This window comes from Poromitra crassiceps, assembly GCF_964638095.1.
Source record: "Poromitra crassiceps genome assembly, contig: HAP1_SCAFFOLD_220, whole genome shotgun sequence".
Lineage (NCBI taxonomy): Eukaryota > Metazoa > Chordata > Actinopteri > Beryciformes > Melamphaidae > Poromitra > Poromitra crassiceps.
Genome location: NW_028152171.1, coordinates 267439 through 283315, shown reverse-complemented (window position 1 = coordinate 283315; position 15877 = coordinate 267439). Strand labels below are relative to the sequence as shown.

Below are 15877 nucleotides of genomic sequence, written 5' to 3'. Positions count from 1 at the left end.
CGATTAGAGGTACCACTTACTTTGAAATTCTAACAGTACTCTGCTTTCAAGACATTTATTCAAAGTTTTTTTTTTGCGTTCTCACTACTGGATTAGATTCAGGCAGATTTTTATTCCGCTAGGCAGCAGGTAGGTACAGCTGTTCACATCTCCATGGCAACGATAGAACGTCGACGCCTCCTTTCAATACGGAATGCCGTCTTGCTGTGTAAAAGCACTTAGAAATCCCTTTCTGTGTAAAAAGGCAATGGTGTCTTATAGGGGTGGGACAAAATATCGATACCCACGTTATCGCGATATTTCCACCCGCGATACGTTATCGATACACTGGCGCCAAGTATCGATATGTTTATTAATTTTTTTTTTTTTTTTTTTTTTTTTTTTTTTTTTAATAAACAGGCTAAAATATTATGCTGTGTGTGGTAGTTGAAACATAGTTTCAAGTTGACTTTATTTATGTTTGTAGTTGAAACAAAAACATAACTACTGTAGGCTACATGAATGGAAATGTTTGATCATTAATATCTACTTTTAGAAATTATATAGGTAGGTAGGTAGGTTATATAGGTTTTCTTGTTTTAATAGTAATAATAAAAAGACTTAATGTGTAACTTTTCCTCCGTGGTATCGAAAATGGTATGAGTGAGTGAGTGAACTGCATAATAGTGAGTGCATAATACATGATTTTTTGCCTTCAGAGGTATTTTTTTCACTTGTTACACAGGTATCGTGATGTATCGTCTTCCAATATATCGCAGTATCGCAGTATCGCAGTATCGTGATATATCGTTATCGAGGGCCAAGTATCGTGACGATATCGTATCGTGAGCTACTCAGCGATTCCCACCCCTAGTGTCTTATTGGCGGCCCTTCCTAACGGCGATATTGCAGGATCTCCGTGTAAAAGTGTCTTCTCTCTCTCTCCATCATCCTGGTATAATCTACTACAGTATAGTGTGCTAATATACTAACCTGACTGCTGCGTGGGTTGAGGCATGGGTTGTGTGCGCTGGGCAGGGTAAGACACCTGGTGGGACATGGGTTGGGTCACACGGTACTGCTGGCCCGAACTGGGGTACTGTCCAGGAGGGTAGTATGACACCTGTATCTGCAGGGAGAAAATAAGAGAAGGGGGTTAGGGACAAAGGAGAGGGCAATACACCTTGACTGAAGAGAAATAAAATAAATTAATTAGTATCAAGAGGATAAGAGAGTAAATGTTGGTCAATCACACAGAATCAGATGATCAGTAAAGCAATAAGCCATGGGAGACATAAAATCACTGGAAATCAGAGAGGCACAATTCAAAGTGATTTTTTTTTCTGCCAAACAAGTTCTGGAACAATACTTTACTGCGTTAGTTTCTAAACAGTTACGCTGTGACAAGTTGACATCGTTATTCGACACACGTTTTGATATGTGACTCGGCCAATCAGAAGTGGGGACCATAAAAGAGTGGTCTGCTTTATAAGCCAGCAGTTGGGGCAAAGAGAGCTTGGTAAGCAAATGGTCAGGGCCTCAATATCATGATGATCGGTTGGAACACATTGGTGGGTTAACATTAGCAGCAGTACACCAAAAGACTTCCAGCCTCTGTTTCCTCATTAGTGTGCGACACAAACAATGAGACTGTTTCAGTTGTGGAACGAGTATCGACTAAACACAATGCACAGTGCTTATGGAGGCGCAACAGTTGACGCTTGCTCCCTTTAGTTAGCGGTTTGTGTATCAGAGCACTGTGGCTTAATACACAACAAGCAGACTAAATGTAGCTGCCCCTCGCCCCGCCCACCCCTTTCCAACAGACAACAAAAGGCAACACACGGACACAGAGAGGAAGTGAGAGTTAGGAGTAGGGATGTTCATCAATTATCGAAAATCGATAATTGATCGTTAAGGAATTGAATCGATCATGTGGAATTTTTATCGATTATTGTTATTATTCATTTTTTTTCTTTTTTGTGGACTAGGTTTGGGTGGAATTCGTTCCTCCTCGCCCCACTCCATTGCGCAGCCGACTAACGTGAGGTGGAGCTTCATATAGTCTCTAGTTTTCTGGCTGGGCACGGGCCTTTGTGCCAACAAAACTGTTTGAAACATGGGGAATTCACACCGGCATGCGCCGGGACAGCAGTGTTGGAGAGGAGACACATTGAAATAAAGAGTTCATTGAGGAGAACACGTTGTCTTTCGTATTTTCTGCCATAGGCATTCATTTTGTAAAAAAAAAATATATATATATATATATTATTAATATGATCGATAATCGATAATTGATCGTTAATTTTCCCGATTTTCGATTATGGAAATTTTTCAAAATGAACATCCCTAGTTAGGAGGATGGATAGTTGCTGCCTCCACCTTCATCTGTATATATACAGCACATGACAACATTCAGCCAGTCGACACGCTGCAGGCGTGTCAATATTTGCACTGCTGTTACATTGTCGACCACCCACACAGCAAACAACACTGTGCATCTTGCTTGGCCAGGCTGTTACAGGTGTGACTATCACAGCACGAGGAGGATGCACTGTAAGGTGTGTTACAGGTATGACTATCACAGCACGAGGAGGATGCACACACCAAAAGACTTCCAGCCTCTGTTTCCTCATTAGTGTGCGACACAAACAATGAGACTGTTTCAGTTGTGGAACGAGTATCAACTAAACACAATGCACAGTGCTTATGGAGGCGCAACAGTTGACGCTTGCTCCCTTTAGTTAGCGTGTGTAGGCCGAGTGAGAAGAGGGAAAAACGAGGCCGTGTCCAAACGGATCACAGCTTGGAGCTACAAAATAAAAAGTGTTAGTATCAGTCAGAGTACAGGGATGGAAAGGTGTGGGAAAAGATATAGGAAGTGTGTTGGGTTGCAATGTAGTCAGTATGTCCTGGTCCAGTCACTTATCATCTCCCGCCTGGACTACTGCAACGTGCTCCTGGCCGGCCTACCTGCCACCGACATCCGACCGCTTCAGCTCATTCAGAACGCTGCAGCCCGTCTGGTATTCAACCAACCCAAATTCTCTCATGTCACTCCCCTCTTCCGGGACCTTCACTGGCTTCCCATCTCGGCACGCATCAAATTCAAGACACTGGTACTGGCCTACAGGGCAGTACACCAGACAGCTCCTCTGTACCTGTAATCTATGGTCAGGTTCCAAACCTCTCACCGCTCCCTTCGCTCCTCCACTAGCGCAGGACGCCACGGCTAAAAAGTCGCTCATCCCGATCGCAACTCTTCTCGTCCCTGGCACCTCAATGGTGGAATGAGCTTCCACCTTCAGTCAGGACGGCTGAATCACTGCCGATATTTCGGAAAAGACTAAAGACTCACCTTTTCATGCTCCATCAGGGCCCTTCTTGAACTAACTTCTTTCTCTCTTAAAAAAAAAAAAAAAAAATTACTTTACCACTATTTCTTCAGATGTTGTAGTTGTCATAGACTGTGTTGCATAGTTGATCGCTCTATTGCTGAAAAAATGTGTTATTGTAAGTCGCTTTGGATAAAAGCGTCTGCCAAATGACGTAATGTAATGTAATGTAATGTATGTATGTATGTATGTACAATGTAAGATGTGCACGTGATTTGAGTTGGGTCAACCCGCTATGCTCTATTAGATTTACTGTGACGAAGATAGACTGTGGCTCTGGGCTGGTCTAAGACAGACTGTGGCTCTGGGCTGGTCTAAGACAGACTGTGGCTCTGGGCTGGTCTAAGACAGACTGTGGCTCTGGGCTGGTCTAAGACAGACTGTGGCTCTGGGCTGGTCTAAGACAGACTGTGGCTCTGGGCTGGTCTAAGATAGACTGTGGCTCTGGGCTGGTCTAAGACAGACTGTGGCTCTGGGCTGGTCTAAGATAGACTGTGGCTCTGGGCTGGTCTAAGACAGACTGTGGCTCTGGGCTGGTCTAAGACAGACTGTGGCTCTGGGCTGGTCTAAGACAGACTGTGGCTCTGGGCTGGTCTAAGATAGACTGTGGCTCTGGGCTGGTCTAAGACAGACTGTGGCTCTGGGCTGGTCTAAGATAGACTGTGGCTCTGGGCTGGTCTAAGACAGACCGTGGCTCTGGGCTGGTCTAATTGTCTAGTGATTTGGAGGGCACGCTCTGGTCTAAGATAGACTGTGGCTCTGGGCTGGTCTAAGATAGACCGTGGCTCTGGGCTGGTCTAATTGTCTAGTGATTTGGAGGGCACGCTCTGGTCTAAGATAGACTGTGGCTCTGGGCTGGTCTAAGATAGACCGTGGCTCTGGGCTGGTCTAAGACAGATTGTGGCTCTGGGCTGGTCTAAGACAGATTGTGGCTCTGGGCTGGTCTAAGACAGACTGTGGCTCTGGGCTGGTCTAAGACAGACTGTGGCTCTGGGCTGGTCTAAGACAGACTGTGGCTCTGGGCTGGTCTAATTGTCTAGTGATTTGGAGGGCACGCTCTAATGGACCAGCTGCTTTAAGGGGGCTGCGTGTGTAACTAAACGACTAAAAACATCCTCTCCATCTTGGCCCCAGAGCTGCATTACAGGGCCTCATTTCCCCCACAGGGGGCAGACTGCTCAGTTCACTTCAGCCCTCTTATCTCTCCTGCAATGAATTCTAATAAATACATTATGGATTGAAGCGAGAGCACAAAGGGAGGGAAGGAAGAGGGTGTGCGAGTGAGAAAACGAGTGAGAAACCTCGAGATTGTCACCACCTCTGCTGCAATCAGAAGAATGTGACAATCCAGCTCACTGGCTGAGACCAAGCTTGTGAAGGTCAGCAGAAGGTGATGCATGGTGTTCGTCTGTGTGAGAAGATCAGACTCCACCACTGCGACATCACAGGAATCGTAGCACTGACATTGCACTTCGCACTCAAGTCTGAGAGATCTGGCTCACTTGGTACAAGTTTACAGAAGAAAGTACTGTCAAGTCTGAAGGTTTCCACTAAGGCTTGCCATGGTAGTCGGTGTTACCGGTGTTACACGGTGGTGGGGCGTACACCGAATACAGTATTTGCCCACCGACACAGTCATCCCCCCCTATGGCGCAGGGCGACACACGCCAAGTTCAATTCATGCAGTCCGTCCGAGTCAGTCACTCAGTGATGTCAAACTTAGTAAGGTGTAGCTTTGTGAGACGGACTCTAGTTTCCCAGCAGGGGGCGGTGTCCTTCGGGCTTAATCACGGTGATTAACACATTCACTGCCAACAACGTGTAAACACGTTTTCAGAATCCAGCTGTTGCCTGCCAACAACGTGTTTACACGTTTTTGGCATCGATTTTTTTTTTTTGACGGTGGGTTGTGCATCTAACCCTTTTACATCTCTTATATAATTATTGGAGCCACCGAACGTTTACAACCCATTCCACCGACCCACTAAGTGGCAACAGTGCTCTCCTGGCTAGAGGAAGGAAAGCATTTTTTTAACTTGTCACGCCATTCTCACCCCAGCAATTCTCATGAAAAATGGATGGGGGAAAACGCTTTCCTTTTCGCGCTGATTGCTGGCGATGCGGGATTGCAAATTTACATAATAGATTCAGCCGATCTACTATGATCGGGTGATAGATTACAGGTGGAGGAACACACTTTGAAACACGCAGCATAAATATGACCAGAATCGCAAAAGCTTCTCTCAACCAAAACTCCAAACGAGCGAGTCCATCCCGACTTCCTCAAACAGCGGCCGTGCAGACAGGCCAGACAGGCACAGGAGAGCAGCAAAGCACTGACTGGTGACAAGCTTGTCCGCCCACGGAGGGAGGAGTTGAAGCAACTCGAGAGGGAGGGAGAGAGAGAGAGAGAGAGAGAGAGAGAGAGAGGGAGGGAGAGCGAGAGGGAGGGAGAGAGAGAGAGAGAGCGAGAGGGGGAGGGAGAGAGAGAGAGAGAGAGCCAAAAATGAATGGTTAAAGTGACTGTTCCATCCAATTTCACAAAAAGCCGTTTATCTCTGAATATTCTTTCTGACGCTAAAACCATGCTGTATTCAACTGCTAATGCTTACATAACTACTAACTCTACAAACTAACTCTTTTAGACAGAGAAAGTACACATTCTATTAGTACTTTTGAGATATTGTATGTTCACAAACTCCAAGCTGAAACGAATCCTCGGCTCTTGTAAAATGAGCCATAATCCTCAAAAAACGGCTTGGCAGAAGCTACCTACAGCAAAAAAAAACGGCTGGCAGTCAATGTGTTAAACGCGGCAAACTCCACACCACTGGGACGTGCCGGGGCGACAAACAAACACACATTCAAATGCCAAGCACAGAGGGTAGTCTGAGCCGTGGAGCTCAGAGGTTGTCTCGTGAAAATGTCAGGGAAAAAATAAACTAAACTACACATTCTTCCCTAATTTCAACCCAATGTGAGTAAATGTGCTCAAGTGAATTCAACTCGTTTGTTTATATCAAGTAGCAGCAGTGACAGATACATAGCTCAGTGAGCTGTGCTCACCTAGCTTATTCTGAGAGCAGTATAAACGGGTAGAAGTCCGCTACAACGTGACGACCCCACCTGAATAAATGAACTTTTCGTGGCAGATATAATATCCACGCTCGGTGACTACCTTGACGGCCGCGTCAGAGAGTAGTTAAAGGTCCCATTCCGTGCAAAAGCTGTTTTTACTTGTAAATGCATATATACTGCTGTCATCCCTCCCTGTAATGAGTGGTCACAGCCTCAGAACTGCCATAGTTGGATTTGTCCCTATCCAGCTCCCCCCTGCAGTCTCCTTCAAGCCACGCCCCTTACACTCTGTTCCCCCAGACGGGTTAATGTGACGTCACTCGGGTCCTTAAGCATACTGCGCGCGTCTCTCTCACACAAGCTACCTGCACCATTTTGTCTATAGCCACAAAATTAACACTTCTAGCTGGAGCGACGCCAACTGTACGTGATCCAGCAACTGCGGAGGTGCATTCGGTAAGTCTAGGCATTTTTTGTCCTCTTTAGCGTAGCAACCGTTAAGTTAGCGATAGCTCGTTGCTAACGTTAGTTGTGGACACAACCTAGCGTGCTGGTCCATGGACGCTAATCTGATTCCAATCTGATTCCCAATGGGAACTGTTAGTTCTGAATATATTATAGAAACAGACCATTCTTGGGAAGCGACGAGATGAGGAAGTGACAACTCCGTCAGAACGAATGGGGTTGCTATATTTTCGACAAATTAATCCAGAATCATGTTTTATGGACCAGAGACACACGTTTTTAAGAGGTTACAGCTGCACGAATTGGGACCTTTAAATGAAAAGGAAGGACAGCTGAGGAGGTGGTATTATCTTCACAGTGGAAGAAAGCCAGAAACACACACAAAGAGAAGAGGAAAAAACACATATTGACCCGACAAATATCTTCTATTCTAAAATGCCTGATGCCACCGGTGTGGGAAATCTTTCACATGGCAGCAACCCTGGTCACCCCCTTTCAAAAACTTGATTGTTGAGTTTAGATTTCTATGGCAGACCTGGAGACAACAGTAACCACAACATATTTTATGGTATGTTTAAGTCTACAAACTGCTAAATGGGTGGTGTTTGCCACATAGGACAATACAAAAGAGTGCAATACAAAGAGCTTTGACAGTTACAGCAAAATTGGTGAGCATTTAGTATATTTTTCTATGAAGAACAATTTACCGGATGCCATCGCACACAGTAATGTTGTTGAGGTAAACCCCTGCCATCTGCTACTCTAACCAGATAAAAAAAAAAAAAGCAATTATTTTTGAAAAACCATTTCAGCTAGGTTTGTTATCTTTAGTGTCCTCTAGTAAGAGAGTGGCGTCAGCGGAGGACCAAAATGCGAGACTCATTAGCCAATGAACAGCCAGGAATGGGTCTCGCGCTACTTTTGCATGCTAAAATAAAGCTGATAATGTACAATTTGATTCAAGGGATGAAAAACCCTTTCAAAGTACAACACAAACTGTCTATTTTGCTGCAACTCGACAGTGCTGCTTTTTTTAACTCAAGAGTTCCACTTTCTACTTCCTGGAAAAAAACTGGTCCATTGGAGTGAATGGAGATGTCGGAACTCTTCTATTATACGGCTCTGGTTATCTTTTGCTGCGACCTGTGGAGAGAGTTCCGTACCTGCTGGGGTGGAGGGGGCTGCATGTAGCTCTGTGGAGGCGGTGGAGCCTGCATGACGGGCTGGGATGGAGGAGGTGGTGGGGGTGGAGGGTGGGGGTGTCCAGTGGTGGGCTGGTAGCCAGACGGAGGGGCCATAGGCTGAGCCGTGGTGGCCATGATGTAGCCCGTCTGAGGTGGAGGGTGCTGGGACAGCACAGTGGGAGGGGGCTGGTACATGGGCGGAGGCTCGGGGTTCTCACTGGAGCCCTGCCGACTCAGCGTCATCTGGCTGAACTGAGGAGGCAGCTCTTCTCCCTGGGAGGGATGGAGGAATGTTATTGGTCGGCTTTGAGTAGGAAATAGGGATGCACCGATCCACTTTTTTCACTTCCGATCCGATTCCGATACCTGAATTTGGATATCTGCCGATACCGATATTATGCCGATACCAATATTTTTCTTGAATATACAGTATAGGCAAAGATTTGTCCAATTAAAGATTTTTTTTTAAAAATATACCTTGCAAAAAGCAGACAAAATTAAGAAAATATACAAGGCAAAGAAGGATACTATTATACATGGGCAAATTACGGCTAGCACCCCCTGTGCGGCCCGCGCTGGAATTGCAAAAAGAGAAAAAAAGAAAGAAAAAAATACGATTCCGATCCGATCCGTGAATTAGTGCCAATATCGGCACCCGATACCGATATTGGATCGGATCAGCCCCATCCCTAGTAGGAAATGACCATTGTGATGAAATCTGGATTATAACAACATTTTCCCTGATATAGGTTAATTGTAATTAAGGCTGACTCTAATGCTTCGAAGCGTTGAAGCTTCAATCGTTGCCATCGTTAATTGATGTCCTCTCTTTCTCTCTCCACATGCACAGCCAACTCATGTGAGGTGTGAGTCTCTAGGTTCCTGGCTGGGTGGGGTTCCTTCAGGTCAATCACTGTGGTCAACACAGTAAACTAACTCCACACCACCACCGGCACGCGCCGCACGACAAACAAACACACCTTGCCTTCAAACAGCCAGCGGGCTGCTGGCAGCAGCTAGTCTCACGTGGTCAGACCCAACGTTCCTACGTCAGCAGGCTTCCAGCGACGGAGGGTCTGAATCACAAGTCACATTTCTGGGTTCCGCAGACACAAATCGTCGTGCGGTTTGTCAATTCCCATGTCTGCCATGCCTCTTTTTTTGTCTTGGGGGGGGCAGGCATTAACCACTTTTCAGAGTCTTGTTCCAGACGTAATATGGGCTACTACGAGACTAGGCAGCAGCCACAGACAGTGAGCTGCAGAGCTGAGAGCTGGTGTTGGTAAGAACAGTAATTCAATGAAAATCCGGACCATCAGGACAGCGTAGGAGCTCGCCTAAGAAAGTTTACGATGAGCCGCGGTGCTGAGATGTGTCGTGCAAATATTGACAAAGAAGAAACGACACACTCTTTCCTCTTTTGAATCCAACGCGTGTACATGTTTGTTAGCCTTCTGTTTGTTCCTCTGCTTGGCTGTAGTGTGTCGCCTGCTGTGTCACAAGCACTGCTGTTGTCTGATATTCGAGTAATAATTGTGTTGCCATTAACATTGTGTACATTGAGTGATGGTAATACAGTAGCCATTGTACTGTAGGCTTTATTGTGAAGCAGAAACGATTAGTAGGAAGTCGGGTGCAAGTTACTGTTGCGTAAAAATGATGAGCATGCTGAGTTATTGCCACATTCAATTACATTATTCACTTTGATTAAGACCAGGGACCATGTTGGAAATAAGTGGGTCACTTCACACTTTTACATGTTTATCCTTTCGGTTTGTGTTGTATTTTATATCCATAATAAAATCAATCAATCAATCAATCCATCATGTATCATCTATGTGTGTGTGTGTGTCCATTGTCGTCAGTACACAAATGTACTCTATTAGCTAACCATAGTAAATAAGGGCAGATTATGAGAGTACAAGAGCCACCGTTACAATACAGCACTGCCCAAACTGAATGAGGTTGTTAAGTAGCTCCTGGGCCATAGAGTACACCCTAACTACCTAATGCAATGGGCTTTAGAATGATCATGTAGTCTTCAAACTAAATCAAGGTCAAGTGAAGAAGCTGCAAGTACCATTGTGTACTGGGGAGGAGAGACGGGCAGTAGGACCTGGGGGCAGGAAGGGCTGGAGTAGGAGATAGGCTGAGAGGGCTGTAGCGACACCACCGGCTATACACACCAGCAGAAAGAGTGAGGGGATGAAGGTGGAGAAAAGAAAGGCAGAGGTGGGACCAAGCGAGGGAGAAGAAGAGGAGTTGGGAGAGCCAGATGGGTAGAAATAAATGAAGACACAGGAAAGACTTGGGTTAGAACACAGAGGAAAAGTTATTAATGGAAGAAATTGACAGGTGTGGAAACATGTTTCATTCCAGAATATTATGAAATAAGACTGTATACAATAAATTGCTACTACTGAGGAAAGTAACACAGGGTGTCATCATCAGATGTCCTTTACAAGTTGTAATTGAGAGTACCGTGTTCTTACAGTATGGCCTTTGCCAGAAGCAAAAGTGCGGATGAAGAATCACTCACTACTTCTTGTCCACCTCAGTTACTGAGGCACAATAGACCAAATCAGCGGGGATGTTTACATTTACTTCCGGTTACCCCTGGTTCCGGTTACCTCCGCACAAACTGACGTGTTGAAGACAAAAACAGACAAAGAAGACAAAAATGGTTCGTTCGTGTTGTGTTGTTGGGTGTCCAGTGACCATAAAGAGCGGGTCAAGATTTGGATTATTCTAAATTCCCTCTGCAAAGGGCAAACATGAGCAAAGAGAACTCTGGATTCGGCGGCACAGGCTTTACTACAGCTACAACATCCGGGTTCCGAGCTGTATCCAAGCGGCGTCAGTAGCCTCTGTCTGTAACGTAACGTTAACGAGTCTGCAAAAAAACAGCGAGTTTGACAGTTGTAAACAAACGTTATTAGCTAGCTAACACTACATAAAACAAACACAGAAGAAAGGCTAGATACGTCGGACAAGCATGTTTACCAACCGTTTGAACATTTAAATTGAAAGTAGTCGGCCGAAAACAACGAGAGGGTTTGACAGCATTTATTTGACAACACGCAAATTTAACCCTGGCGCCTTCCCGAAGTGGTACCCGGAAGTAAATGTTGTTTACATGGTGACGTCACGGTGATTTGGTCTATACACAGGCAATATATCGAGACATTTTAAGTTGGCTCAAAGAGGGATGGGGGGGATGGCCCCAAGCCTCACCTGGGCCATCATGTGGTTGCCCATGGGGTGTTGCTGTGGGGTGGGCAGCAGGGCGGTCTGAGGAGGGGGCTGTGGCTGCTGCTGTGGCTGCAGAGATGGACAGGGAAGCAGGCTACGGCTGGACTGGGGAGCTGGGGCCTGGGGACACATATCAGGACTGACCAGGGGAAGGCCTGGAAGATGTGGAGAAAAGACATAATTAGACACAATTTAATTAATTATTTGTCTTTTTTTTCCCCACGCTCAGAAAAATGATGAACCCACTACAAGTTCCCTATCAAAACAATGTGATAGCAGTAAGAGAAGAAATGAGTTCAGGGTGCTAGTATGTGCCTGTAATCATTCTTGTATCACCCTCTAATTCTACAACGTGTATTTTGGACCACTAGAGGGCAAACTCAAGTTAATATTCGGCCAACACATCTTTCTAAAGTTCAGTTATCTTTGACCTGAGTCAAACGAGAGTTGCAAATAATTCCTGTTTGCGTTAACCTGCGGGTAATTTCAAAATTTCAATGACACAAAAAGTATAGTAAATTGATTTTTGGATGCATTGCTGTTATTGTCTAAACTTTCTAGTACTTGCTGTATTGTCGTATGTGGCAAACCCCAACTATCTGGCACCCACAGTAGCACTTAGCATTCATAATACAACCCATCTTCAAATACTATTTAGTCTGATTCCTTCCAGGTAAGTTAGCAGCCGTGCAAGCATTTCTTCTTTTTTATTATTGCTGCAACCGATATTGTGCTACCATCTCACCAAAGTCTCGGTCAATGGGCAGGTCGGGACACTTCCGGTCGCTTATATTCTGGTTAACTGAGGGTGGGGCAGAAATCCACAAATGGCAATAGATTTACAGGACACAGTGAGCACTGGCTAGTAGCTAGAGAGGCCAGACTTTTAGTGGTGGTCAGAAACACAGTGGATAGATAGTGTGTTTTATTGAGCTTCATGCCATTGGACTGTGCAGTAAATGAGGCATATGAAAGGAACATGCTTAGGTACAGTATAGGAGTTGGTACAGTAGCAGAGGTGGAATAGTGGGGTTGAAAGCCTAGACTACACCCCTGGAGGGGTTGGATGCCAAGGGTTTGTAGCCAAGTCCATTTTAAGACTACGAGGCATTTGTTGGCACAGCTTAAATCGGACAGTGAGGGGTATGTCTGAAGTGCCAACGGCAGCCAGTCGGTGGGTCTGGCAAAAGTTTGTTTTGTCGTTTGTTCAGTGTTCATTTGTAGCATGGTACAGTAGCTGACATTGTTTACTAATAGCATGTTGGCTTGTTCACTTTTTCTTGTAGCATTCTAGTAGTTGGCAGTAGCATAGGTCGCTCTGGTTTGTTAGTGGCGTGGTTGCAACTACAGTATATTGATTGCTCTGAATGATATGTTGGCTTGTTAGCTTTAGATATGGTTTGCAGGTAGTATGGCTGTTCTGTCTGTTGGTACATGTAGCATAGTTGCTGGTCTATTGAAGGTTCATATGGCTTAGTTGTCTGCAGCATGCTAGGTGACATATTGTTTTGTAAGTACTGTAGCATAGACACTCTTGACTGTTTTTTAGTAGCATGGCATAATCAGCCATCCCCTTAGCCTATAAGTGTTGATACAGATACACATTTTCAAACCGGTCCCTTGACCTCTCACATCAAGATATCTCAATGAAAATATGTTATTCTCACCCTTTTTCTTTCCCTATTTCTACACACTGTGGTAGCTAAACATACATCAATAAAAATGTCAAATTAAAATGCATAACTTCAATGACCAGTTACTGTACATTTGAATATCAGCACACAGCTGATAGTGGCATAACACATATTTACAGCCCAGTTTATTTATTTTTTAATACTTTTTTGGGCATGTTTCTCTCTCGCTCTCATTTATTTGGGAAGGGGGTCCTCAAAAATGTAATCCCAAACAGAAGTGGGCTTTAAGTTACAAACAGGTGAGAACCCTGCTGTATCTAATTACACAAGGCCATATTTATGACCGAGGTGAAACATCCGTTTAGGGAAAACTGCTTTGAATGTTGGCACACTAAACATTTATGGTGTTACTTTTTAGATATTACAATATGGCAATAATAGCAACATTGTTGGACTTTAAAAGTGTTATATGGTATATGGTTTTGCAGAGTCATATTTTGAGTTCTGGTATTGGGCTAGTTTTATTGGCCGTTGGGCTAGTTTTGATTGGCAATTGGGCTAGTTTTGTCATACAGACCTGGCCCATAACCATGACCATAACCCATTTGTAATTATCTGTTGTTGTACTTGCTTCACTAAAATAGTGATAATCAGCAGGAAAAAGTCAGCTAATGTTTCAGTAGCAAGTTAGCTAATGCGAGCCTCGTTAACTTAGCGTTCGTTCACACCATAACGCCAAAGCCACCCGCCCCCCAGTCCTCACCAGAGCGAGAACCTCTGCAGCTGCCCTGGGAGCTCTTGCAGCTGCCCAGGCTATCCCCTCTGGTCAGGATGGAGATGCCCGAGAAGCTGCTGGCCTTGGTGACCGGCGGCCGCAGGGTGCGGTTGGAGCTGTCCGAGTCAGTGCTGCTCCAGGGCCGCGGCTCCAGGCACTTCATGTCGCTGTCGGTGCTGCTCTGGCGGCTGCTGGACGCCCGGCTGGTACTCTCACGGTTCCCCCTGGGAGGGGAGGGGAGAGGAGAGGAGAGGAGGGGAGGAAGAAGGAGAGATAGAGGTGTACAGAATGAGGAAGCAGAGACAGAAACAGAGAGAGGGACAGCAGAAGGCAGAGGAGGAGAGGAGGAGAGGACAGAGGGGGGGGAGAGCAGAGGAGCACAGTAAGGTCATCAACAGGTAGAGAGAGGACGTACAGTGGTGACAGGCTTTTACGATGGGGCATTCAACACGGATGCACGTTGGCTGGTTGAGTGGAACCACAATACAAAATCAGGCAACAAACCACCCCACGCCATTATCCCCACCACACACATACTGTACAACCACACACCCACGCAAACCCATTCACAGGAGAGAACACACATGCATCGACACCGACCAGGGTGAGAGAAGATACTGGATTAGAGTGACACTGAATGAGACAAAGGTCCATGAGTCTGACACACAAACAATCAATGTTATACAGTTCATATAGACACGCACACACACAACACGCGCACGCGCACACACACAGTATATATTGAACACACCATATCATAGACATTAAATAAAAAAACAGACTCACACACTGTCTCTCACACACACGCACGCACGCACACGCACACACACACACACACACACACACACACAGACACACACACACACACACACACACACACACAGACACACACACAGACACACGCCGTACATTAAGACGGGATATAAATCAACACTCAAACTCACACACACTGTCTATGAAATAACCACTTGCGAGCACTGGTTCACCACAACGAGGCAATTTACACGTGGCATTAACATGTGTTTCCTGTGACCCGTCATCAGATTGCAAATCAGATTGTGCTGGACCACTTGAAAGTACAGGTGTAAACGCCCCCAAGACACAACCTGATCGGCCAAACCACCTCCGGAGGTGGTCGGGGATGCATTGTGTACACATTGAACACAAGTGTGAATGCAATGTGTCCTCTCAATCTGCATACAGCAACTGTATGCGGATTGAGGGGACACCCATTTTGGGTGATCAGATTGCAATCAGATTGCAATCTGATCACCCAAAACGCATGCTAATGCCAGGTGTAAAGAAATCAGGCTAATGTGGTCAAGCACTATCCGATTGCAATCTGATGGCAGAAAACGCATGTTACTGTAATACTAGGTGTAAATTGCCTCTATACGTTTCTTTGTTGTTTTTTGTTGTTGTTTTTCAACTCAATACACACTCTTTGTGGTGTGTTGTTGTGAATGTCATGCTGTCACCCTGGATAAAAAAACAACAATGATGAGACTAGTGTAACATCACTCTGGGAAAGGCCTCCATCATCACAGGTTGGCTGGGTTTACCAATGACCATTAACATTACTGTTCCAATTCATGATGTGATGATATTTGTGATATTTGTTAAACTGTTCATATTTGTTTGCATCCTCTGAGAACCGGGTGGAAGGGGGGAGATGAACAGTAGGCTCAGGTGGAGAACAAGAGTGAAGAGATGAGTTAAAGTGGTATGGATGGTTCTGTGGAATCTCCACGAGGAGAACGGGGAGGTGGGAGCGGGCCGTGAAAGCCAAGCGATAGTGAGTGGTGTTTGAAGGTGGCAGCACTTGATAAATATTTCAGAGAGACTGTAATTAACGAGAGGATCTATTTTAAGCACGCTCTCTCTCTCTCTGTGCACGGCCTATTTGAAGGAAGGGCGGGTGCTCTTCTCTGCACAGCGCACCGTGTTCGCTTTGCTCGACACACAAAGATGAGGAGGAGGCACTCTGCTGCTCATCACGTGATATTCCATCTCCCCTGTATCTCTCTCACAGCACGTCTCCTCTCATCTCTCTCACACACACACACACACACACACAGGAAGCCAAGCTGTTCGTTTTCTTATGCGCTTTTATCA

General features: G+C 45.5%; 1 protein-coding gene across 1 annotated transcript in view; it reads right to left on the bottom strand.

The window, feature by feature from the left end:
- Positions 1–15877, bottom strand: part of LOC310770749 (R3H domain-containing protein 2-like) — a 45928-nt gene that overhangs the window by 16023 nt on the left and 14028 nt on the right. Inside the window, exons 12-16 of the mRNA XM_083663465.1 lie at positions 13751–13986; positions 11336–11508; positions 10182–10277; positions 8081–8374; positions 973–1108 (exon numbers count right to left, since the gene is read on the bottom strand). Coding sequence (XP_083519591.1) covers positions 973–1108; positions 8081–8374; positions 10182–10277; positions 11336–11508; positions 13751–13986 — 935 coding nt within the window. The remainder of the gene's footprint in view (positions 1–972; positions 1109–8080; positions 8375–10181; positions 10278–11335; positions 11509–13750; positions 13987–15877) is intronic.